This window comes from Archocentrus centrarchus, unplaced genomic scaffold (assembly GCF_007364275.1).
Source record: "Archocentrus centrarchus isolate MPI-CPG fArcCen1 unplaced genomic scaffold, fArcCen1 scaffold_134_ctg1, whole genome shotgun sequence".
Classification (NCBI taxonomy): Eukaryota; Metazoa; Chordata; class Actinopteri; order Cichliformes; family Cichlidae; genus Archocentrus; species Archocentrus centrarchus.
Genome location: NW_022060179.1, coordinates 12,877 through 38,449, shown reverse-complemented (window position 1 = coordinate 38,449; position 25,573 = coordinate 12,877). Strand labels below are relative to the sequence as shown.

The following is a 25,573-nucleotide window of genomic DNA, read 5'->3' as shown; positions in this document are numbered from 1 at the left end:
GGAGCCGTGACCACACCCCCAAATATTCCATTGCGTCTATGCCGAGAGCAAAAGATACCTTTTCCTATAAAAGAATTAAACTTTCTAGAGACCCATCACGATGACAAAACCTCCGAGTGCGGCACGGGTCGACGAGCGCCACAGGTCGACGCGCGCGGAGTGCGAGGGCCCGATATCACCGCTTGCGGTTTTAATTTGAGGTTGTTTCTGCCACTGGGAAAAACTGTTTTTTTTTCTTCTGGGACTCGTGGGTGGCATTTTCTAACACGCCGGGCCCTGCGGCAGCTTCGGGCTCCTGAATCTCTGACAGAGTGATCCATCGCGTTGCTATGCGGCTCTTTGTAAAAGCTGGCTGCGCATGCGCCGCAGGCCGCTGGGTGAAAGATCGCAGGTTCCGGAGCGGTTTGCGGCGTGCTGAGAGGTCCACGTTGCTGCAGTCGGTGAGTGAAGCGCTGCTGCTGCTTTTGTTGAGCTTCGGAACAAATTCAGAGCGCTGGTTTGTTGTCTGTGAGCGGAGCCGCCGGCAGGGAAGCTGCTGGCAGCCAGAACAGCTCCGCTCAGGCTGACGGGTTCCGCTGGTTCCCGATGACCTTAGCTGACGTTAGCTGGGCTCAGCCTAAAGCTTTAAAGGCTCACAGCAGAGTTTTTATACTGTTTTAATGAGAAGTTCCGCTGCCACACGTCTCGGCTTTTAAATTAAATTAATATTTTAGAATATATCGGATTTCGTCTGACGTGTCTTTCTGAGTTTGTTGTGTTTTGTGTAAGATCAGCAGCTTTATGCTGTCCAAAGGTGCAGCCTCTAAATATTTGGAGTACATGCAGCTGTCTCTTCAATAAGACATGGAAAAAAGCAGATAAAATACTTTAAACGGCTGCTAAAAGTCTTTGTGAATGTGCGCTAACAGCCCCCACAGGCCTATGGGCCATAAGCTGTAACACACACACACACACACACACACACACACGTTTACCGGCGCAGTCGTGATGAGGAGCTTCATGTTAACATCGCTGAAGCTTCTTCTGGTTTGTTTTTCAGGCTTCTGATCGACCTGCTGCTCTTCACCTGAGGGAGGCTGAACCACCTGCTGCTTAGATAGGATGAAACAGGTGGAGGAGAAGGAAGAAGCGTCTGTATACCAACGGGTCGTGTTAAAAGACGCCTCGCCCTACCACTACCTGAAGGTCCGCCTGTAAGTCCCTCTGCCTGTTTTAGGGTTGGATGTTAATCCGGATGAAGGAGCGGGAACTAAAACACTCTCCCCGTGTGTTTAGCGTGCTGGAGGATGAGTCGACCAGACTGAGCGCAGTTGAACTGAAGCACTTCATCATCACCGGCCTGAAGACTCTGTTTGGAGAGGTGAGCTCAACAGAAAATCACGTAAACCAGTGAGGAGCCCAGGAGCTCCTGTGATTGGTTTACTTGGTGTGTTCCTCTGGTTTCAGAAGGTTTACTCATGTAATGTACGGATGGATTTGGACTAAATGTTGTACCAGATGTGGGGCTTGGTGGAGGGATGCAGTTTGACGTTTCTTACGTTGTTATATTTGCTCTTCAGGTGGGAGCAGCGTTGAACTTCGATGTGCTGAAGTACGATGAGGACACCCTGACCGCTCTGCTCCGTGTTTACAGCAGGTGAGCTTCAGTCACGGCTGAAACGCAGCTCGACTGACGGCCACTTGTTGGCACTTTTGTTTGATTCTTTTTGTACTGTTTGTGGTTACAGAGGTTTGGTGACGCTGTGGAGCTCCCTGACCCTGCTTGGCTCCTATCAGAACAAAGCCTGTGCCTTCAGAGTCCTGCAGGTAAAAGAAAAGTTATTGTTTTGACTAAAGTCAAAGCTCGTCATAGCTGCTAATTTGATGCAGATCATCCTCTGTGCTCTCTCACACACTCACACAGCAGCTTCTCTCATTTTAGTATCCACATGTGTGAAATAGCAGAGTGAAGCTTTTCATCGCTGATTTTCAGCCTCTGAGCCGCAAACACACGAAGAACCGATCATTCGCTCTCCAGCGATTCCCCGATGGTTCGAACTTGTGTTTTCCTGCCGAGCATCAAAGCTCAGCGTTGACCTTCGGCCTATCAGCTGTGAAAACCTTACCGCCCGTCCCGACCACATTACCGTTGAGGAGATTATCTCTGCTGCCAGCCACAGAACGGTGACGTCTGTGTCGTAGCTTCACGCGTATGTTTGAGCTTTGTTTGGCGTTTCTGCTGCTTGTCTTTGCGCTCCTGAGCTGAAGAGGACATTTTCTGTGGCTCACTTTAAACCTCTGCAGGTGAAACGTGAGCCTTCGCTCTTTTTTTTTTTTTTTTGCTGGATACCGAGACAGTGGATTTAAAATGAAGTGAAGAAGACTTGCTTGAAGTTTTGATTATGATGTTTACAGTTTTTGTTTTTTTGTTACCAGGTTTTACTCAGATTAGAGGGAGAAAAATATGTAACCATTTATTCTGTAGCTACTACAGTTAGGTTATGGTTATATATACGATAGAACAGGTGATGATTGATGTGTGATTTTATTGATCCAGTACCGTGGTGAAAATAATAAGCTGCATTTGTGAGAAAGAGACTGGGACTCATTCTTTGGTATGTTGTTGACTTAAAGGGGACATTTTGGGCCTTTCCTCTGGTCAAATAGGTCCAGAAAGGGGAGTCTAAAAATGAAAAACCTCATTTGATTTAGAGTCGCTGCTCTCCTGTTCAGGCTCATCTTCTCATGTATCTCCAGACTGTTTCAGCAGGGCTGCTATTTTCAGATCTCTTGGTGTTATAGCTTCTTGTGCAAATTGCATGAATAGGGCAGGGGGTGAGCAAAGATTGTGTTGGATGGCCAAGAAAAGCTTCCTGCTTTCTCAGGGTGCTCTTTGTGGACACACAATGGCATCAGAGATCATTATCTCTGAATGTTCTCCCCAGATGCCCTCAGATGTTACCTCAGAACTCCATATTGATGCTTTCAGCACTGGGAGATGTAGGGGCAGTGCATTACCCGGATTCTTCTTCTTCTTCAAAACTGGTCAGTTGTAGCCGTGGACCCGGCTCTCATAAGGTCCTTTTAAATAATGTGGTCAGTGTAGGTACGGGTACTCCCTGTGAGGCAAAGGTTCAGGAGTCAGGCTGCTATAAACACTCAGTTTCAGACAGTTTTTTTCTACTCTTAGCTCTGTATGATGTCAGAGGGTTCGGCCCAGTGTAAGATGAATGAAGGAGCGATGATGGGCATTTCAAGCAAGCATCCATCCATCTTCTTCTGCTTATCCAATTCAGCTGGCACAGGGCGAGAGGCGGGGTGCATAGAGAGACAGACGATCCTTTATACTCACGCCTCCAGCCAGTCCCCGGCTAACCTAACCCCGCAGAGTACCCGGGAAAACTTGCAAACTCCACACCGAAAGGCCCCAGGTGGAAATTGAACCCATGACCTTGTTATGAGGTGATGGTGCTAACCACCATGCCAGAAATACTTTAAGTACTCGCTGTGAACTGAGGCCTGTGCCATGACGCAGGATTTCATCTTTATACTACGAAGGTGCTCGCCATGGTAACTTATGCTGCAGGCCTAACCTGCCAGGTGGAGCAGGTTATGTTCAAGATTAGAGATCAGCAGGTATGAAATCACCGCCTGCTAACCACTCAGCTCTCCAGAAGAGAGCAATACCGTTCCTGAAAGATCCCTCGGCCCTCCGCAGACCTCTGTGTGCAGATAGCAGGAGGGTCTAAGGTTTTTTAGTAGCATCTAAAACTAAAACTGTCTGAGGTGCATTCAAATGTCTTCTGTCTAACCTGTTCATATTCTTCTAATATTATAATTTCATCATCCTTTGTTGACTTTACATTAATTTTTTTAAAACTTTCTGACAGCTGTAGTCGTCTTTGGCTTTTGCACCACTGATCCTCTTTGTACAGTCGCATCTAATCGACACACCACAGCAACATGTTGTTGTACTGCCACCTTCTGGTGCATTACATCCTACCAGGCATCAGTAAAAGAACGTGACATTTATTTTAAGACCAGAAATAGTCAAATAAATATGGAAGCTTTCTTTGCACCACTGGGGAAAAAAACTTCTAGAAGTCAAAATTTTGGGTTATTATCTCAAAATGTAGACTTCCTAACTTCTGAGAAAATAAGCATAATTTTGAGTTAATTCAAAAATTTGAGATAATGACTCAAAATTTTGGTTTATTGATGGCAGTTTTTTCCCCCAGTGGCTGAAATGAGCTTCCATGAATAATTTCTTTGTTCATTTAAAGCCTGAAAATCATAACCGCACCTCCATGACAATTATTTTAAACTGTGCATCTCGCAGAGTGACAGATGAGCTGAATAGGTCACCTTTGATTTAAGGAATCTGGCAAAAATGTTGCATCATTTATGTTTGTTGAACATTTCATTTCCATTATGAAGAGCATCCCTTTGTCTCCCTTCGTGCTTTGTTCAGGTGTCTCCGTTCCTGTTGGCGCTGACAGGAAACAGTCGGGATCTGCAGCTTGACTGAGGCTGGAGGAGTGTCGTCGTCTCTGCGATGAGTTTCCCGTGGAGGCGCGTCTTTAATAAACCGTGGCTGTCTTCCTTGGCAGCAGCTCCTCGCCACAGCCGGCCGCTCCACGTCGGCCAGCGAGCCTCCCTCACCAAAGCGTTCTCCTCCCACGACGTGGAGCTGTTCGCTGCGCTAACGGGCGACACCAACCCCCTCCACCTGGACCCGGCTTACGCCAGCACCACTTCCTTCGAGACGCCCATCGTGCACGGCGTCCTCATCAACGGCCTGATCTCGGCCGTACTCGGGACCAGGATGCCCGGCCGCGGCTGCGTCTTCTTGGACCAGGAGATCCGCTTCCCGGCGCCCCTCTACATCGGAGAGGAGGTGCTCGCCGAAGCTGAGGTCCGCAAGATCAAGATGTCGTTTGCCTTCATCGCTGTGACGTGCTCGGTGAAGGACAAAGTGGTGATGGAGGGCGAGGTGATGGTGATGATGCCCGATGAGCAGCAGCAGCAGCAGGAGTGAGAGCAGGAGGAGGAGGATGCCACATCTCACCATCTCCTCAGATATTTAGTTGTTTGTACATGAGGGACTTTATAAGAAAAGCACATATTTATAGGTAGAACATTTACTGTTTCCAGCTCTGTAATGTTTGTTTTTTGTTTAAAATTTTTTGTGCGGAATAAAAATAATAAATTTCTTTGAATTTTTGAAATCCACTCGTGTTGTTTTGCTCATCTGTTTCAATTTTTTTATTTCAGCTGATTGCAGAGCTGAGTCACTGCCTAACACACTGCAGGTCTTCTGCTTCAAGGTTTGATATGCTTGTTATTTCAGTTACTGTTGGCCTCCTATAATACTTAAACAGTCCGGCCATCCTCGTCTGACATCAGTAAGGTATTTTCACCCACAGCACGGCCGCTCACTGGATATTTTATTTTTTTGGACCACTCCGTAAACTCGAGATGATTGTACAGGAAATCCCAGCAGATCAGCAGTTTGCAAAATACTCAGACCACCTACAATCATGCCACCTTCATGGTCACTTAAATCACCTTTCTTTCACATTCTGACGGTTGGGTTGTACTTCAGCAGGTCGTCTAGACCAGGGCTCTTCAACTCCAGGCCTCGAGAGCCCCTGTCCTGCAGGTTTTAGATGTGTCTCTGCTTCAACACACCTGAGTCAAATATAGAAGTCATTAGCAGGACTCTGGAGAACCTGACTGCATATTGAGGAGGTAATTTAGCCATTTGATTCAGGTGTGTTGGATCAGGGACACATCTAAAACCTGCAGGACAGGGGCTCTCGAGGCCTGGAGTTGAAGAGCCCTGGTCTAGAACATCTCTGCATTCCTAAATGCGCTTTGTCCCTGGCAATTAAATTTGAGTTCCTCCAAACTGCAATTCAAACACATCTACTGAGGAAGGCCATACTGTGGCTGAAACCCTCTGTTAAAAGTAGGCTAGACCTTCTAGAAGTCTTACTTGGCAGCCATCCTTAAATTTGTGGGTGTTTATTTTAAGCTCTTGTTTAAAGCATTCACTAAATTAAACTTTAATCTCCACGATGATAGTTAAACCAAATGAGACTTTAACTGATTTTTTTTTTCTCCAGGAAGTTACACTTCTAGGTTCTGTCTTCTGTCTTTGGCTTCATTTGTTTTCTTTTTTTTTTTGCACGTTTGTTTACTCCACACAGACGGTTGTAGATTTTTTTTTTCAATTTCCTTTGTATTATTTGATTTATTCTATCCTTCAACTTGATATTCTTTTTTGTTTAGTTTATTTTTTGCAAACATTCAGACCAGCTCCTTTGATGGCAAATTATATATATATATATATATATATATATATATATATATATATATATATATATATATATATATGAATGAATGTATTTATGACTAATGACCACATAAACAATGCTTAAAAAAACAGACAGAATTCTTTAGATACACATTCTTGCCAGCAGGCGGCAATGACGCTTGTCTACGTGGTTTCCCGACATCCAATTATAGCAGAGAATCAGCTTGACGTTTGCTAGGAGCTGCGCTTCCTGGTTACGGCATATGTAAGCTAAGCTAGCAGTTCGCTGGCTGCCTTCTCCCGGGTTCCTGCGTTCCTCAGCGGCCTCCTCGGTGACAAGCGGACCCTCAGATCGGATTCCCACCGTTAATCCTCCGGGATGTCTTTCCTGGAGAAGCCGGTCCCCGGCAGGCTGCTGCTGGACGACACGGTGCCCCTGACGGCGGTGATCGAAGCAAGCCAGAACCTGCAGTCACACACGGTGAGTGTTCAGTCCCCGTCGGTTCACCGGTGACAGCCCGCGGCTTCAGTAGTAAGAACCGCCGTTAATGTTTCCCCGCAGTCGAACAGACTCTTCAGCGCTGTTGTGGCTAAAATAGAGCAAAGTTTCCTTTTTAAGCGGACGTTTTAAGGCGATGGCTGCGTGTCTAGTTCCATTATCGGACGCGGTTGGAGAAGACACTCTGGTCGCTTTTCCTGTGAGCTGTCGTCCCGTTCACCGACCCCAGGCTGCCAGGGTCGGCGTGGCGGCGAGAGCATACCCCCTGACTCAGATCACAGGCTTTTAACGCGAGGAAGACCGTCAATGGTCTGTGTAGTTCTATTATCGGACAGTTTACCCGGGCTGCTGTTGTCCTGTAGCTGTTCCCTGTTGTGGAGTGTAGTGGAGCCCAGATTATGCCTACTAACACTCGAGTATTGCTGTCATTGCTGCGTAACCCTCTTTTTTCAGTTATACAGTGAAGTCCTATTAAAGGTTTAGTTTTTAGATTAATGTTGAAACAGATGAGCTTTAAAACTCGGGGGCTGGTGTTTTTTAAATTCATGATGGTCTAATTTAATACTCGGCATGTAAATCACTAGAAACAATTCAGCTGGATGATGCAGTTTTTATTATTTGCTTCAGCTCAATATTCATTAGAGCTGGATATTTAAAATAAATTGGTCATGTTGGCACGTTAACTTGGCCAGATGAGAGTGAGAATGGGTCTGTGTGTTTATACAGGCTAAAAAAAACCGTGTGATTAATATTAAGCGTCTGTTGAAATCCACAGAAACTGTGAAATGCTCCGATTTTTCAATGGAGTTTGGCGCGGCGTCTCTGACGGCATTAGAGGCCGAAGATTTAAGGGCAAAAACCAATGTTCTTTGTTACTTTTATATTAAAATATGCGGCCTTACAGTGAGAAGCGACCTTAAATAAGATATAATTAATGCCAGTGAACTGTTATGGTTGTCCGATAATGGATGCATGGCAGCGTGTTTTTTTGTTGACAGTCCGGCTGGGATCAGCTGAGTAGCCACTTAGCTTAGCACGTTAACGTCAGGCACCGTAAAACAGAGTCATGCCCTCCACTGGAGGCTCCAATACAGGTGGATATTTTTACTGATTATTAACATAATGTTTTCACATATTTCTTTATATCTGCTAACCCATCAAGTTATTGCTTTCGTTAATTCTTCAGCCCACTGCGAGAATAAACACAACAAGCAGCTCTCTGTAAGTTTAAAACTATTATTTGCTGTTTGTGTGATGCCAAAACTGTCACAAGACCGTTTCAGAGTTTCCCAACATGTAAGCAGCTCCAGAGTTAATGCAGCGCTGAAAGGACGGCCTGTGCTCAGGCAGGGAAGCCTGATGGGCTTCAGTCTGTGGGTTCATTTACAGTGACAGGTTTCCAGCTCTGGCTGATGTGAGTGCATGCAGTGGGAAGAAATCATGAGAAGCACGGGGGGGTTTGCCATAGTGGTGCTGACAGTAAAGTATTGAAATCATGTTTATGATGCACATCATAAATAATCAGTTTGCTTTGTGGAGATTTTATGGGATCAGCTGGTGTGGTTGTTGTTTTTATACAGCTGTGGTTATGACTCACTCTCTGCACCTTCTTTGTGTGTGTGTGTGTGTGTGTGTGTGTGTGTGTGTGTGTGTGTGTGGGGGGGTTATAAACAAAGTTTTCCCTTCCTGTTAGATATGTGAATAATTTCATTATAGTGAACTCTTGTAGCCGGCTGTGTGTAGTTGAAATTCCGATGTGGTAACAGCCTTAACGGGAAGTTTCAGGGAATTTAAAGACTGTAAAATTTGAGAAGATCAGTGTTAACTTACTTAAAAGAAGTGTGTGTGTGTGTGTGTGTGTGCGTGTGTGTGTGTGTGTGTGTGGGTGCGCGCGCGCGCGCTTCCTTGTTTATCAAATGGCCAAAAAGGCCATTTGATAAACAAACATGCTTTTCAGGTTTTAGTAACTTAAACAATACTTAACAAACTGCTCAAAGATATTTTGAGCAGTTTGTCCTGGTGATCTCCAGTTGGTGAATGCTGAAACATTTACATTCATGAAAAACCTGGATACACTGGCTTTACTTTAAAAAAAAAAAAGTAATTAAATTAAGTAAAACTTAAGAGGGGCAAGTTATGCTTATAAGAGGTAAGATACATACTGAAGACCCACCTGTGCAGGCTAGCTTTTATTTAATTCTATTTATACCATTTTAAATATTGCATTTTATTCTGTATTGTAAAGCACTTTGTGAACTCTGTTCTTGTAAAGTACTATATAAATAAACTTTACTTCCTACTTCAACAGTTATACAAAAGTGAAAGAGCGCTAATTATATTAAAGTTAAATACACTTTACACAACCCTAGGTTTGCACACTATGTGGTAAGTCTTCATTGTCTCTTTCTTTCAGCCGCTCCCTTTCGGGGTCACCTCAGCCGATCATCTCCCACCCTATCCCTACTGCCCTCCTCTGTCACACCAGCCCTCTGCACATCCTCCTTCACTACATCCATGAATCTTCTCTGTGCTCTTCCTCTTTTCTGCCTGCCTGGCAGCTCCATCTTCAGCATCCACTCTCCCTGCTCCGTCCAAACCATCTCAGCTTTGCCTGAATGGTTAGGTGCACAGAGTATCATCATTTGAAGCTGTCAAAGTTGTACAGTAAGAAATGCCAATTTTTTGGTGTTTCCTCCTTTCATCGTCATACTTCTGCTAATGCAAATATACATGTGTGAGTTCAACAGTGTGAAAACTTTACATGTTATTTTCGCTTTGGACGAAGATGTGTGAGATAATTGAGCATCACCTTGTTCCGTTATCCGACCTGTACGACGAGAACCGAACAAGCGTGACGCAAAGCAGAAACGGAGACAGTGAAAGTTCAGCATTTTGAGTCTCATCCATGTAAAATCTCAGAAAGTTGGTCTGTATATGAGACACAGAAGAAAAGATGAGAAAGACAGAAGTTCAAAAGGTGAAAAACATTTAGATTTTATTGGCAGCAAATTAAAGTCCTCGGTGAGGGATCTTACTGAAGAACGTCAGATTGACGGGAGGTGATTTCAGGCCTTCGGTTGTTTGTTTTGGCTGTTTGAAGCTTCTTGGCTCACATGATTGACTGCAGGATTACAGCAGAAACCTGAACCTCTGAGAGCTGGAAATAGACAGTAAGAGGACTGAGGGGATTAGATTAAAGGGGAAAAAATGACGTGTTTACAGTCTGGATCTTTTTCATCATTTTCACATCTGTCATTTCTGTCGGTCGAGAAAGTGTTTCGCTCCGTAGCTTCATCGCAGACGTCTGTGAAGAGGAGGGCGTGAGCAGACAGCTCCCCTCATCTGGATCATTTATGTGGAAATGAAACAGAAAGTGAACTCTTTAACTTTCCTGTGCAGCCAGCCTCACTCTGGGAGTTATTTATGAATTCTGTTGTTCAGTCATTGTAATAAGTTGAAAGTTTGATTTCCTTGAGTGTTTTTTTTTTGTTGTTTTTTTGCTGTTTGTTAGTTCTGTGCAGGTGATTTTAGCTTCAGGTTTTGGCCTCCAGTGATTTTTAAAACCTCATAATCTCAAGGTTTGTCTTTGGGTGCAAACCTTCATTTTCTCCATCCTTCCTTCCTTCCTTCCTTCCATCCTTCCTTCCTTTGTGACATTAAACAGATACATATAATTTAGTCCAAACGAAACTTCAACCATATTCTCAGCTCTTTTATTTATATATATATATATATATATATATATATATATATATATATATATATATATATATATATGAAATTGCTGTTTTTGTTACTGTTATGTTTTATAAAATGGCTGATAGCGTTTTAATGGCTGTGTGTCATTTCTGTCTCTCAGGAGTACATCATCCGAGTCCAGAGGGGCGTGTCTTCAGACAACAGCTGGCAGGTAAATGCTCTAATCACAGGCTCAGGTTTTGGGCACCTGCAGAATCAGTGGCCTGATATACACCCCGAGTTCAAAGTCACATACTTTTTTTTTTGGCTAATAGTACATATTGTTTATACATTTAATCCATAAAGACATCCCAGTCTGCGTACACCAAAGCCTCCTCAGGCTGGAAGTGTTGACAGATTTTAAGACTAAAATCAAAGACATTCCTTTTGTATTTTCTTTTTATAAAGTTTAGTTTTACAATCACATCGAGTTTAGTTTTTTCCTTCAGATGAGAGCTGAAACATCTTCTACAAATTTAAAGAAGTCCAGTCGCCTTTTTTTAAGCTCCAGAGACGCCGCTCCAGAATGTTTTCAGCGCTGAGCTGAGCGAGCTGCGTAACTCTGATGACTCTGATTTGTTGCAGGTGATTCGGCGCTACAGCGACTTTGACGTTCTTAACAGCAGCCTGATGGTGAGTTTCAGTCACGAATTGCACAACAGAGAATGAAGCTTCGCTGCGTTGTGGAGACTGACTCAGCTCGTAGGTTATTTCACTGATGTTTGAACAGTCTAAACACTGAGTTTGTCACGCTGCTCCCGTGAACATTGTGGAAACGACTCTCGAGGAGGCACCACAGAAGCTTACGGTGGGCAGCTGTGGGTGTGAGCAGCAGTAATGTGCAGTACGAGGAGGTTGGTGTGTGTGTGTGTGTTGCAACTTTTTGAAAAACAGCAGTGGGTCCAGTGGCCAGAAGTCCCTTTATTCACTCAAACACACACCAGCGTAGTGTTGGCCAATCTCCTTCCTGTTTGGGAAAGCTCAGGGACGGTTGGTTACGTCAGCTTCAAAGCTCTGCTTTTTAAAATTGGTGCTCTGAGAGGCCAGCAGTCCTCTCTGCACTGCTTCACTGTTATTGCTGTGCAGCTATAATCTTAACTTAATAAAGTGAACTTTATTGTCATCTCAGTCATGTACAAGAAGCTCAGGGTCCACAGTGTACACGTACGCAGAGAGGAAACAACAATAAAACATTGTGCTTCAACATGGAGTTCAGTACAAAACATACAGTAAGTAGGCAGATGGTAAAATTTGAAGTGTATGGTTAATCTGGAACATACTGTTCCTCCATTTGCAGAGAACAGAGAATGGTGCTTCAATTCAGGAAACCTGTGTGTGCTCAGTCTGCACAGCCTGTACCCCTCAGATTATGTTGTGGTTCATTTTTAGGCTCCACTCTGCACATTTTTAGGTTGCAATATACGGTGCTGAGTATCCTATATATAAAAACACAACCAGCAAATATTAGCACAGAGGAGAAGTTTGCTTTTCAAGGCTTTCTACCAGACAGGTTCTCTAAGACGTGACTAATGAAAGGATTTATTCAACCCAGAAATAATCTTTTCCTGAATCTAACAAAGTATTTTTGGTGCCAAATGGTAACAAGATCCAGTGTCAGTTCCAGCATGCTGATGTTACACAGATACTACCATGTGCAGTGTTATTAAGCACAGCGGGTTTGAACTTATGGTAGCACCAAGCCAGGGGACCGTTCTTCATGAACATGGACCTCAGGAGGTGGTCCTCTGAAAACCTCGACCATGTCTAAAATTTTCCAACAGAGTGACATTGCTATAATTTCTACCCCCATGTATCAGCTCATGGCACCGAGGCTAGAAAAATAAACGACTGATTGTAAACTTCTGTTTAGTCAGAGGAGCTTTCAGAGGTCCTGAAAGTGCTTAACATGGAAAACCATGAACTTTAAACTTTTCAATGGTAATTTCTGCAGTAAACTGTAAGAGCACAGCCACCAGTGGCTTCCTGTCACCTATGCATGTGTTATCTAATGTTGTGTGCGGTCTTTGAGCATCGATCCATTTAAACAAAAATAAATGAAATTGGAATAAAAACGTCCGTCTCGTGGAGAGCACGTAGTCCAGAGCAAGCTGCACAGTGAGCTGGTTACACCAACAGATGTGTCCTGCTAACACTGTGTGTAAATCTGCAGGTAGTTCGGGTTTAGGTTCAGGTCACAGCTGACTAAAACCATCCATCTCGCTGATGGATATTTCAAGTAGTTTTTAAAAACATGAAGTCAGAAAAAAAGCCTAAAAACCAATAAATGTTATCAATAAGTGTCAGGTAGCACTGTCGGGTCATACGGCCTCAGTATGAAAGCAGTTTAGGAGGACTGATGGAATTTTTCTGGATGTTTTCTTGATGATGCAGAACGGTCAGTCAGCATGTCTTTGTGGTAATTTAACATAGTGGAGCTGAGTCATATCTGAGTGCTGAAGATGCGGTTGGGACTCGGCTGATAGTAAAGACACATCATTCCTGGATAACAGGAAGTCAGCAGTTTTTCTGCTGAGGTTTCGCCTGCTCATTTCCTCGCCAGTGGTTTCACACTGACCCTGACCTCCCATCAGCCCCGACCCTCAATCAGCATGCAGACGAACTGTGGAGACCAGAACTCAGTTTGACTGTGATCTTGCTTTAATGTAGCACTTGAACACGCTACATTAAAGAAAGATGTTTAAAGTCTGCTTTAAGCTTATTGATTAAAGGTATGAACACTTTTCCTGTCTTCCTCTTCAGGTGTGCGGAATCAGTCTCCCCCTCCCTCCTAAGAAGCTCATCGGAAACATGGACCGGGAGTTCATCGCAGAGAGGCAGAGAGGACTGCAAACCTATCTGGACACCGTTACCCAGCATCCGCTGCTTTCCAGCTCCCTGGCTGTCAAGAAGTTCCTGGACCCCAACAACTACTCTGCCAACTACACAGGTTTGTTTCCTCTCAGTTCACGCGTGTTTCTCACGCTCGTAAGCTCGGCGGTTCGGTGGACGTTCCAGACGAATTCCTAAATAAGTCTAATGATCCAGTTAGTCCCTCACAGCTTCATAAAAAGCTCTTTAGGTACCTCAGCAACAAACACAACAAACACATGCTCCACAGCCTTCATCTTACCTGTTTGATGGTGTTTAGATGCATGAATGGCCACTGGGTTACTTCTGTCTCCAGGTGTTTAGTCTGTATTGTCTGGCCTTTTAGGAGCTAAGAAAACGTCCATATAACAACCGAGTGCTCTGCTATTTTATTTTCTGTCCAGGGTTAAGCAGCACTAAATATTACATTTACTCTCTGCACATACTTGAATATTTTTGGTGTTATTATTCGGTTTGCAGACACAGGTATTGCCTACAAAAGAGGAGCTCAGTTTCTAAAATGTGAAGCACTGTTAGAGATTACAATCATGTCCCTGTAGCTTGGTTTGTAGACTCATGAATATATATCTGTGGGAGAAATATTTGTGGTTTTTAATGTGTTCTAACTTTGGTGCCACAGAGTGACACATCAGACAGCAGAAGTGTTTTTGTTCATCTTTTGTACTGTTAAAGTGATAAGATCGACAAGAAGCGGTTACTGAAGCAGCATCTGTTATTTTAAATTCAGGAAACCAACAGTTCGTGGTGCATAACAACCGTCTGTTTCTTGCATAGGGAATAATGTGCTGTCATCATTGATTTCTTCTTTTGAAGATTCAGAAACCATCAAATTCTCAACAAGCTGAGTGCAGCTGAGGCTCCAGCTACGGTCACAGAAAGCGGAGACAAAAACGATGAAGCCAAAATGATGTGACGCGCATTTAGCAGTGAACATTTAACCTGTCTGTATTTGGCTATTAGTATGTAAATATTGTGCAGGCAATACAAATAGACCTTTAAAGCTGTGTGAACAGGGTTCATATCAGATCTGTTCTGGTTATGAGTCACGTCATTCCCAGTTTACGATATACCAGGAGACAGATGGAGAGCAGCAGATGACACGAACACTCGCTGTTAGGAAGAACGATGACGTCTGATCTTTAGGCAGCTGTGACAGCGTAGCTGTGTAGCTACAGTAGTGACGGTAGTGTTGTGTGTCTGATCTGTGTATAACGAGTCCCTGGAAACACTGACTGTAGCAGGAACTAACACAAAGGCAGATAGTTGCGGTAACTCTGTGGGCAATATCGATGCAACCCTGCAAGATGCAAAACTTCACAGGGCTGCAGTTAACATCAAAATTAAACTCGATATAATATACCCCATAAAACATACTTCCCATTAAATACATTAAATTCATGGCAAACAGAAGTACCCTTCAAAAAAAAGTATCATGGGGGACCTATAAAAAGGTTCTAAAATTAGCAAAAAATTAGGGAATCGCTAACAAAAAAAATACCTTTAAAATAAATAATGGAACAGCTCTGCCTGTTCCTGGACAGGTGAGCATAGTCCAGTGAAGGTCTCCCTGCATCGCTGACAACTGCGGGACAGATAAACAAAAAGTGGCTTTTTTTTTTTTTTGAGAGGGAAAAAAAATAACTGGCTGACTATAAAATTTTTTGATCATATAAATTCTGCAGCAACACAATGAAAATCATGTGACTACAATCACATGAATGAAAATCAACCTGATGTTACTGTTTTAGGGTTAAGTTTGTAACATTTGTTTCTTTTGATATGCAAACGTAATATTTCCCACATTGGTTGTGGTCCCAGAACTTGTTACACTCGCAGCTGTGGGATCCCACCATAAGAGAGCATGCAGTTTAATGTTTCTTCACTTTTATTAGAGTGTGTGTGTGTGTGTGTGTGTGTGTGTGTGTGTGTGTGTGTGTGTGTGTGTGTGTGTGTGTGTGTGTGTGTCTGTGTCTGTGTGTGTGTCTCAGAAATTGCCCTGCAGCAGGTCTCCATGTTCTTCAGGTCAGACCCAAAGTGGGAGGTCCTGGAGCCTCTCAGAGACATGGGTAAGACTTTCAGTTCAATTCAGTTTTATTAATATAGTTCTGAATCACAACAGCAGTCGCCTCAAGGTGCTTTATATTGTAAGTTAAAGACCATACAACAATGCAGAGAAAACTCCAACAGGCAAAAATGACCCCCTACGAGCAGCACCTGGTGACAGTGGGAGGGAAAAACTCCCTTTAAACAGGAAGAAACCTCGAACAGCTCAGGGAGGGGCAGTCATCTGGGAGACAGGACAAAAGAGCCAGAGATTAATAATAACTAATGATTAAATTCAGAGTGGGGTATAAACACAGAAAAAAAAGGTGGGCGAAGAAGAATCTCTCATTGCATCATGGGAACTAGACTCACTCACATGAATGCAGGGCTAACACTGCAGTCTGATCATGCGTTATGCATCTGTTATTGTCTGACTTCACTGAATCCAAGCAGAAAACTGTGTCTGCATAATCAATGTGAAATCAAATGAACAGAGTGCTGTGATTACAGTGAATGAATGAGCATTGTTTTGCTCTGATGTGAGATGATTATGGAGGGGTTGTTCATCAGTTATCATCATTGACTTTATATTATGTTCATCTTCCAACAGTTTTTCTCCTGGAAATATGCAAAGAGGAATTAAAACACAACAAATACTTGTTTTTTTTTTTTTTGGCTGAGCTGCAGATTAACTGTTGTGGTGTTTTCTGTTTTTTTCAGGCTGGAGGATCAGAAAGAAATATTTTTTAGTCAAAAACAAAGAGCAGCCCAAAGAGAGGTACCTGCTGAGCTGGGTGAGTAAAACAAAGGATTCATGTCACTGCATCCCTGGTGAACAGTAATTAGTGATTAACTACATGTAAGACTGCATGTATAGAATCACCAGTCAAATCTCATAAAAACTGGTTTAAAAGTTTGCAGACCTTACTCCCAAAATAAGATTTCACAAGTTTTTCTCCCTCCTGGATAAAAAAGCTTGTCTGCTCAGATTATGCGCAGAGCTCAAGAGTTATAAACTCCCAACTGCCTCGAGTTAAATCCTTCACATTTCTCACAGCCTCCAACCTGATGACAAGACTGTCATAAATGTGTTGTTTATATATAACAACACATACTTGGTTTTATACGGGAGTTCAGAAAAAGTTAAATATGTGGGAACGAGAAAAAAAAATCCTCTTTTACACCCTTTGGACTGTTTCAGTAAAATCTGAATACTGGGTGATTTCCCAGAATAAATGAAATGATCATGATGTTACTGCATCACCCAGACAGAGGTTTAAATGAGCAGACTGAGACTGTAAGTACTGTCTCTTTGCAGTGTGTTAATCACATCAGTGGTTTGTGTGAGGGTGAGCAGGAGAGCCGCACTGAGATCTTAACAAAGAAACAGACATGCTCATACGGCGAGGGTTGATTGGAAACAGGAGGGAATGAGACACAGGTGAACATAATCAGGAAGTTCACAGTGGAGGAAGTATAATTCATGCAAAGCATGAAAAACAGAAACAGCCTGTAAAGTAAAACAGAGACCAACACAGACAAGGAAGCATAGAAGGACCGAGGGAATAACACAAAAGCAAAGAGGACTGCTGCTCCTACTAATGAGAATAATAAACAAGACATGAAGCCATCCATCCATCCATTCTCTTCCTCTTCTCCGGGGCCGGGTCGCAGGGGCAGGAGCCTAAGCAGAGAAGCCCAGGCTTCCCTCTCCCCAGCTACCTCCTCCAGCTCATGCGGAGGGACCCCAAGGCGTTCCCAGGCCAGCCGAGAGATATAATCTTCCCAGTGTGTCCTGGGTCTACCACGGGACCTCTTCCCGGTGGGACATGCCTGGAACACCTCACCCTGGCGGCCAGGAGGCATCCTAATCAGATGCCCGAGCCACCTCAACTGGCTCCTTTCGAAAGACATGAAGCCAATCACAAAATATCGTGAAAACTGAAACTCGTTACTAGAATACCCCTAAAGTAAAAACAGGAATCCAGGAAACCCAAAAATCAAAACTTCAAACCCTGCAACAACAACAAACACTTAAACCATGACTGAAATCTACCAACCAAGAATTTAAAACGGAAAAACTAAAAACTCCCAATCCAGGGACTAGAGCTCAACTGGCAGAAGATTTTTATATCAGATGATATTTTTTCTTTCAGGCACATGAAACATAAACAGATTTCCCTGGCTGATTTGTTACGTGTAGTCATTTATGAGTCCTTACTGAGCTAATATGAAAATAAACGGTTTGACCGACTCGGATCAGCTCATTGCCAACAGGGAAGTTGCAGGGTGCCCTCTAGTGGACAAACTATGCAACATTAATACTTGTAACATAGTTGAATGGTGTTTCTCCCATCTCTTCTTTACTCTTTAGGTTTTCATTTATTGGCATTTATAAATGCCAATACTGATATATCAGCAAACGGCTAATATTGGCTGATATGTTGGTCAGACACTACCAGGAACTATGACAAAGATCATTTAAACCTTTAAACTTTAAAGTGAGTCTTTAATTAGGAATTAAAATATTTTTCTTGTTACTGAGGGATATTTCTGACTGTGTGTCGCTTTAAACACACACACACCACGTTTTCTCTATTAATTCAAATAAAACCAAATAAATTTAAAAAATGAAAATCACTTCTATAACTTTTTTTTTTAAAAAGCACCTGTCATGCTGGAGGGGTAAAACATTTGTGTGTGTGTGCGCGTGTGTGTGCGCGTGTGTGTGCGCGTGTGTGTGCGCGTGTGTGTGTGTAGGTGGACCTGGGTCCTGATAAGTTCCTGTCAGACAAAGACCTGCAGTCAGCCATAAAGCTGTTGACCAGCCTGTCTGTACGTACGCACTGTGTCCAAGCACAATAACCACACAATAACCAAACAGATCCAAATATATGAGTTTAATAATCAGCTCTGTTTTAATTCACAAAAAGCTCAATAGTCTGTTACAGAGCTAGTTACTCACATGATCACATTTTTTATGTTATCTGCATTTAAAAACTGTTCATTTTGATGAATCATCAAATGAAAATCCAGCTGAAGCTAACTGAAGCTGCACATGAACACAAAGATAACGTCACATCAAATGGACCCCGACGAACACCCGATCAGACCTGCACATATTTCCAGTTACGTCCTGCAAGTGATTAAACTCCTCTTCCTCCACAGATCCCGTATCTCTGTCCACTGTTGTTCTCCAGCACCAGTGAGTCTTCAGCGCTGCTCATCCGGCCGTTCAGTGAGAAGGGCTCTCTGAGAGACCACATCTGTAAGGTAAACTGTGTGCTCGTGTCTGCGTGCTTCAGTCAAACCGTCAGGTGGTCGGACAGCGTCTGAACCAAAGAGAGGGCCAGTCTAAATTTTAACTTGATTTCATGAGTATCCCCTTAGTTGGCAGCACCGGCATCACTTCTGTCTACATATGAGTTGTTTTTAGCTTACTGCGGTGTACGTATTTTCCCAGAACTTGACCTACATGTGCAAAACCAACAAAAGAAAAACCACCACTAGCAAAGCTATTATCCCTGTACTGAAGCGTTGTCATCCCAGGGTGTCAGACGCTGCCTGCATGTCACCACACGGCAAAGATGTTGGTGCTTTGGTGCACCAGCTAGGTCAGAATTATGCTGAGAACACACCTGGTGACGCCGGAGTTGATTGCACCTACCCAAGCCTATCCTTATGAGTCCACCGCAGCACGATTCAGTAACGAGAGCGCGCTTAAAATAGGGCCGAGCCTCCTTTTTGCAGATGCTGCATCAGGCTGCACAGAGCAGGTGAGGAAGGCAGGAAACACTCTGAATCTCTCCCTGTGTGATTTGAAGCCACTGCCGGCGTGTTTTTCTTACTTAGCTGGGGTTTTTTTGTTGCATATGAAAGGATTCCTGTATGTCTTGCATAACAGCTAATGTAAGCACAGTAATTCCATTATTATAAGGTGATATGTTTTCTGGAAATAGACCTGAAAAAGTGTTGTTTGTCTTTATTGTAATTTTTGTTGCTTTATTGGTTTTTAATGTTGCAAGACTGGGAAGTCTTTTCAGATGTTTATGGTAGTTTTTTGGATTTCGTCAGCCTGGTTAACCTGCTCACATAGAAAGATTTACAGAGTAAAGTTTTACAAAACTCAAGTCAAAGACAATCAGGAGAAACAGGTGAACTCTGAAATACACTGGAGGCAGTTTTTATTAGAAACCTTTTATCTTTGGTCAAAAGTAGTTTTAAAAAAATACATTCCTCCTCTTCTTCTTCCTCTTCCTCTCTCCAGGTGAAACCCAGAGAGAGTTACCTGAAGAAGTACTGCAACCCGAAGAAGAGTCAGGGCCTTGAACTCTCGCACATCAAACTGTACGGCCGTCAGATCCTGGAGGTACGTAAACAAACAATAACAATAAAACAATAACACACCTGCAGAGAAAAAGGGAAAAATAACCACACACACACACACACACACACACACACACACACACACACACACACACACACTGAAGAAATGTGTGTTTATATTCAGGGACTGAGGCTGCTCCATGATGCTGGTGTATTTTTTGGTCATCTGCACACGTGTAACGTTCTTGTGGATGACGGCGTGTGTCGACTGATGGACGTGGAGAACGGCATGCTGGGAATTCCCTCTGTACTGCGACCTGCCTTCACCCAGTTCAGGAAGATCAACGTACGTCCACACCTGTTCATTTAGTGCACAGATACTTTTATCATTGCAGAAATTAGTGTGACGTCTGAGATGAGAGACTAAATAAACCCTAGAAAAAGATTTCAGTCTCAGGTTCTGCAGGTGCCAAATGATCCACAAATATAGAAACACACTTGTTGTTTGAAGGTTTGAGAGACACAAACTGTTTGTGTGTTCATGGCAGACCACGGAGAGCATCGACGTCTTCTGCTTCGGACATTTACTGTACGAGATGACGTACGGCCAACCACCGGACAGCGTCCCCATCGAGCAGTACCCCCCTGCCCCCTCCACTGCTGTGGGTCCGTAAATGCACAGAAGCATTAATACTCTATGCAGACATTGAAATGTCTAAAAAGTGCCATTGCTGTGTTATTTCTGGTGATCTTTGATGGTTTATTCTGTGTGTGTGTGTGTGTGTGTGTGTGTGTGTGTGTGTGTGTGTGTGTGTTCAGTATCAGTGCTGCAGTCCATTCTGTCCACAGAAGCCTGTAAAAGCGGGATGCCAACAGTGTCGGCACTCATGCAGACGCCGTGAGTTCACCTCTTTTTAGCAGTTTTGAAAGAAGCGCGCAGCCTGAAAGCGCTCAGTGAGTCTTTGTTATGCTGAAAGTTTATTCAGGAGCTGGAAAAAAACACCTATAAATGCACATTTTCCTCTCCACTCTGACACTAAAGCTCAACTTATTTAGTGTGCAGTGAAAAGGAAGGATTATCATTTTGATTTTATTATTTGGCTCTTTGTGTTGGCTGTATTAAATTTGGCTTTGAAGTCGAAGGTTTCTTCTACTTTGGGCTCTGTGTGATGTCAGAGAGAGCAGGTATCTCAAATCGGTGTCCAGTGCTACATTTTTCCCACCCTTTTCCCGGCCAGTAGCTCAGACCTTAACTACTTTATAAGCTGCAGGCTAGCTTAATCTGTAATAAAGTTTATATTAATAATCCACATCTGCAAAATAATTAGTAACTAAAGCTCTAAAATGAATGTAGTGGAGGAAATCGAGGGAAATCTGCCACATTTAAAGATCTGTGATGAAGTAAACAAGCAGCTTGTCTGCAAACAGACAACTTTCCTTTTAGCTGTTTCTGTAACACAAGGTTGTTACAGATGGTATTGTTTCCCCACCACCGGGGCCTGCCTTCGCCTGGCTTCTCGTCTTTGAAGCTCCAGCTGGCGTCGTTTTCAGGGTCTTCAAAAGCATGCGAGCCCGTCCTGCTTGGCATGGTGACAGTCCCACATGGCCAGAAGAGGATTTCCCAAATAAATTCCTCCTAAGTCAGTTACTCTATTTTGCTGTGTGGAACAAACCTGCGGTAAATGGAGAGGATGAGAAGAACACTTAGGTCTTTTTGTACAGATGGTGTGATTATTTTTTTTTTTGTGTATAAATAATGAGGCCAGCATGTGTGCAAGTAATCCCTGTGAGCCAAAGGTTCAGACTGCTCTAAACACTCACTGTAAGAAGGAACAATGAGCTCATGCAATCCCAAAGCCGTCCCTTCACGATGGACAAGAACTGCTACCTCTCTGAGCTGTGATCCGATCTTTGTGAAACTCTGATCACCTAATGGCTCATATTTGGGCATATTTCCATTTTCAGAAGAATCGCAGCTCCTCCTCAAGTATTTTATGAATTTGTCTTGGATATGACTGTTTGTGAGCCACTCTGGCTTCTCAATAGATTTGGATTCTCTTGATTACAATAACCTTACGTTACAGTAACCTGTAAATCGAGCCATATAAGCAACTACGTCGCTGACATTCTGGTTCTGCTCTCGGCCCTGTATGATTTCAGTGAGAGGGGATCTCCTCTTTGGTCACATCGGGCGCACAGCTTTGGCTGTGAGAACAGAAACCTCGGCCACCTGCTGCTGAAATCTTGTGTTTGTGAGAGGCAGGCGGTCACATAAAAGCTGAATGAGGAGAGGCCTAAAGCTTCTTTTTCTTCTACTGAGTCACAGTTTGTGTTTTGCAGGCTGTTCAGTGACGTCCAGCTACAGCGTTCAGAAAAACTCCAGATCAAGGTAGGAGGTTTGGTTTGATGTGACTTCTGACAGCAAAAAAAAAGATGAAGAATAAAAATGGAAAATATCTGAAATATCCTCCTCCAGGTTCCCAGCAGGCTGAAGGAGGCACTGAAAGCAGCAAAAGAGAGTCTGGAGAAGAGGCTGCGGGAGGAGCAGAGACTGGTGGGTCAATATTCCCATCTCCTGTGCTCTCACAGTACTTCCATAGTTATTATTTTTACATCACTAAGATTTTTCTCTTTTGAAAATCCCAGAAATATTTAAACTGTTTTCTAACTTTCTCCGTTTCATGCTGCTTAGCTACAATGCTCCACAGATCTCTGTAGTTCCTGTAATCCTTCATAGTGTACATACAGCCCCCACTACAGTGAGAAATTTCCAGGCTTTGGAAAACTTTACAGCAGGGTTTTCCCAGAATATTGCAACTATCTGACCTCACTGTCTGTAGACACAAAAAGAGGAAGCTTTGAATGTAAAACAGAGCAACTTTGTACAATCCTGTCTTGTTTTGATTAAGACTATTACGGGAACAAAAACTGTGGATTCCCCCTCCACCCCGTTACTTGCATTAAAAGCACATGGGAAAGGAATCTCTGAAAGACCAGTTTGAGTAAGAGGAATCATTTAGCCAACCTGAAAAACTGTAAATCTGTCCCTGAATATGTTTTATTTCCGCAGAAAAGATGAAGTTGGGATAAGAAACTGTGTGAGCAGCATTGTCAGTAAAGTTCTGGAGCTAATAGGCTGACAGCTTGTGACCAATCAGAAAACTCACAGACCTCCATGTGAAGCCAATAAGGTGGAATAAATTTATGGCTGTAGACTGAACACTGATCAGACCTAAAATTTTAACCACTAACTGGTGAAGTGGATAACACTGATTATCTCTGTATTATGGCACCTGTTACTGGGTGGGAGCAAGTGAACATTTTGTCCTCAAAGTTGATGTTGGAAGCAGGAAAAATGGGCAAGCGTAAGAATTTGAGCGAGTTTGACCAGGGCCAAATTGTGATGGGTAGATGACTGGGTCAGACCATCTGCAACCGGTCTGCAGGGGTCAGAATCTATCAAAAGTGGTCCAAGGAAGGAACAGCGGTGAACCAGCGACAGGTTCACGGGGGGCCAAGGCTCATTGATGCATGTGGGGAGCAAAGGCTGGCCCGTGTGGTCTGATCCAAATTCGCCAGATCTCAGTGCAATGGAGCATCTGTGGGATGTGCTGGACAAACAAGTCCGATCCAATGGAGGCCCCACCTCACAACTTAGGATCGGTTGCTAACATCTTGGTGCAGATACCACAGCACATCTTCAGGGGTCTAGTGGAGCGCATGTCTCGATGGGTCAGGGCTGTTTTGGCAGCAAAAGGGGGACAAACACAATATTAGGCAGGTGCTCATAATGTTATGCTTGATCGGTGCATATAAAAGATGGATGTAGCTTTCAGGCACTTGAGTGCCTCAAACCTGCATTCTGTCTAACAGCCAGCAGGGGTGATGATGTTGACTGGAAAAAAAAAAGAAGTTTGGTTGTAAAGAAATCAGTGAGAAAATTGCCCTGATCTGCAGCCTCAGACAACATTTACCTGAGTTTACGGTCTTAGTCGCTAACTTTAAGTCTAAATGAATATAACTTGATGTTCATCTTGTAAATTAGAGTCAAAAGAAACTATAAAGCAGGATATGATCTGGCTAGTTTAAAACCACTGAGATGGCAACAGCAGAAAGGCTCAGTTTGAGGCTTCTGACATTTTGCTAACCAATGGGTGATGTAATTGTGGCTTTGTCCATCCTCTGTATACAGTCTATGTTCATGGTGAAGGCAAATGGCCCTCTGAAAGTCTGTGATCCTCAAGACTCTCAGGGGATCCATGAAAACAGGTTTACTCTGCTCTAATTTGCTTATTCACCTTCAGAATTGTACCAAGCAGATCAGGCAGCACTTCACTGAAGTACGGGGTTACAGTGTGGTGGGTTTTTGTATGAAAATGTCGACTGATTTTCTATATGAATGTCTGATTGCAGCTCCACCAACACAGGAGGCTGACCAGAGCTCAGTCTCACCACTGCTCAGAGGAGGAGAAGAAGAGGAGAAAGATCCTGGCGAGGAAGGTCGGCAGGCTCAATTACACAAAGGCTCTAATTAAAGTTTAACACTTCCTCTGCGATGAAGACAGGTTGTCATTTTCCGTCCATGTAAAAGGACTGATGTACATTTATTGAGGTTTGTGTAGCAGAACCTTCAAATCTTTCCAGCATAAACACAGATGTGTATTTTTGATCTTTGCAGAAGTCCAGACACTCAGCTTATGAAAATGAAGAAGATGCCTCAGTCAGAAACAACAATAACTCTGGTAGGTCGCTGCAGTTAGAAGCATTTCTTGGCACATTAGCACCGCCTCCATCTGTTAATCAGAGCGGGAAATTAGGGCAGCGTGTGAGGCTGGCTGTGGTGGCACATTCAGCTTTTACTGTATGTGTTACTGTTTGAGAGCTCATCTAACCTCTAACATATCGGGACATGATAAAATTAAGAGCCACTCATGTCTTTTTTTTTTTCTTTTTTTTTCCTGTCCATCTTCAGGTTCTGGAGCCAGTTCTCCGCCCACATGCCCCTCCTCCCCCACTCCCCCACCAACCACAGGTATGTTGGTCTGTCCTGTCACATTAATTGTGGGTCTTTTCTCCTGTCTGCTTGTCTCCTCTCCCCATCTGTTTGTCTCTTTGTTTTGGAACTTACCAGACAGCCTGTGTAGCGCCCCCCCCTCGTGACAAGATCCTGCCAGGGCCGTGCTGTGATTCGGCACGCTGCTGCTCGCATCAATAACAGTTTTCATCTGAAATTTGCCTGTGTGATTATAAAGCCTAATCATTAACTTGAGATGTCTGTCTCTGTCTCTTCACCTCCTCTCTCATCGTGCGGTTTTCAGCCAGGTATCTGTCTCCGCTGTAGCAGTACGTCTTACTGCCTTTGTTTTGTCTGTAGGTAGGTGAATGCAGGGTGGGAAACGTGGAGGTTTTTATTTTATATTTTCAAGTTCAAGTCTGGTAATATTTTGTATTTTTCTTACTGATTTCAAAGAAACAGCCATGTGCAGATTTAAAATTGTTAAAAAACACTCGCACGCAGTGATGGGGTCGAGTTTGATGACTCGGAGTAGTGGATGAGGCCCAACAGGTGCTGATTTAAAGCTCCCGGTGTCAGGAGGACACGTGTCAATCAACACGGCAACGCCCATAAGGCAGTTATCCCAGTGGATAAGAAAGAAACTGTCCATAGAGGCCAAAACTGTTCTTTGTGCTAAGCTGTAAATGTGCTGCAAAGCTGGACCTTTTAACATGGGGAGTCTGCGGGGACGGACTCCGGGTGTTGGCTTCAGTTTTAACATTCA

The 25,573-nt window shown here is 43.5% G+C and overlaps 3 protein-coding genes across 4 annotated transcripts; all 3 read left to right on the top strand.

Annotated features, from left to right (window-relative positions):
* The first annotated feature begins 350 nt into the window (after positions 1-350).
* Positions 351-4,587, top strand: LOC115775444 (ribonuclease P protein subunit p14-like). Its single transcript, XM_030722981.1, has 6 exons — positions 351-440; positions 1,040-1,193; positions 1,276-1,360; positions 1,560-1,636; positions 1,728-1,806; positions 4,451-4,587. Exons 2-6 carry the CDS (start codon positions 1,102-1,104, stop codon positions 4,505-4,507), a joined length of 390 nt encoding a protein of 129 aa, XP_030578841.1. The 5' UTR covers positions 351-440; positions 1,040-1,101; the 3' UTR covers positions 4,508-4,587.
* LOC115775443 (hydroxyacyl-thioester dehydratase type 2, mitochondrial-like) lies at positions 4,510-5,170 on the top strand. The gene has a single exon (XM_030722979.1). It carries the CDS (start codon positions 4,535-4,537, stop codon positions 5,015-5,017), a length of 483 nt encoding a protein of 160 aa, XP_030578839.1. The 5' UTR covers positions 4,510-4,534; the 3' UTR covers positions 5,018-5,170.
* Positions 5,171-6,540: 1,370 nt separating this feature from the next.
* On the top strand, positions 6,541-25,091 carry LOC115775441 (PX domain-containing protein kinase-like protein). Of its 2 annotated transcripts, XM_030722976.1 has the most exons (17): positions 6,541-6,779; positions 10,657-10,707; positions 11,121-11,168; positions 13,296-13,482; positions 15,413-15,490; positions 16,188-16,261; positions 18,228-18,302; positions 18,636-18,740; positions 19,735-19,836; positions 19,978-20,139; positions 20,342-20,459; positions 20,613-20,691; positions 22,134-22,182; positions 22,270-22,347; positions 24,207-24,293; positions 24,472-24,535; positions 24,766-25,091. In XM_030722976.1, the coding sequence occupies exons 1-17, from the start codon at positions 6,678-6,680 to the stop codon at positions 24,951-24,953; spliced, it is 1,647 nt and encodes a 548-aa protein (XP_030578836.1). In that variant the 5' UTR covers positions 6,541-6,677; the 3' UTR covers positions 24,954-25,091. The 2 variants fall into 2 exon arrangements, with proteins under 2 accessions (XP_030578836.1, XP_030578837.1); XM_030722977.1 differs by lacking the exon at positions 15,413-15,490.
* The last annotated feature ends 482 nt before the right edge of the window (positions 25,092-25,573 follow it).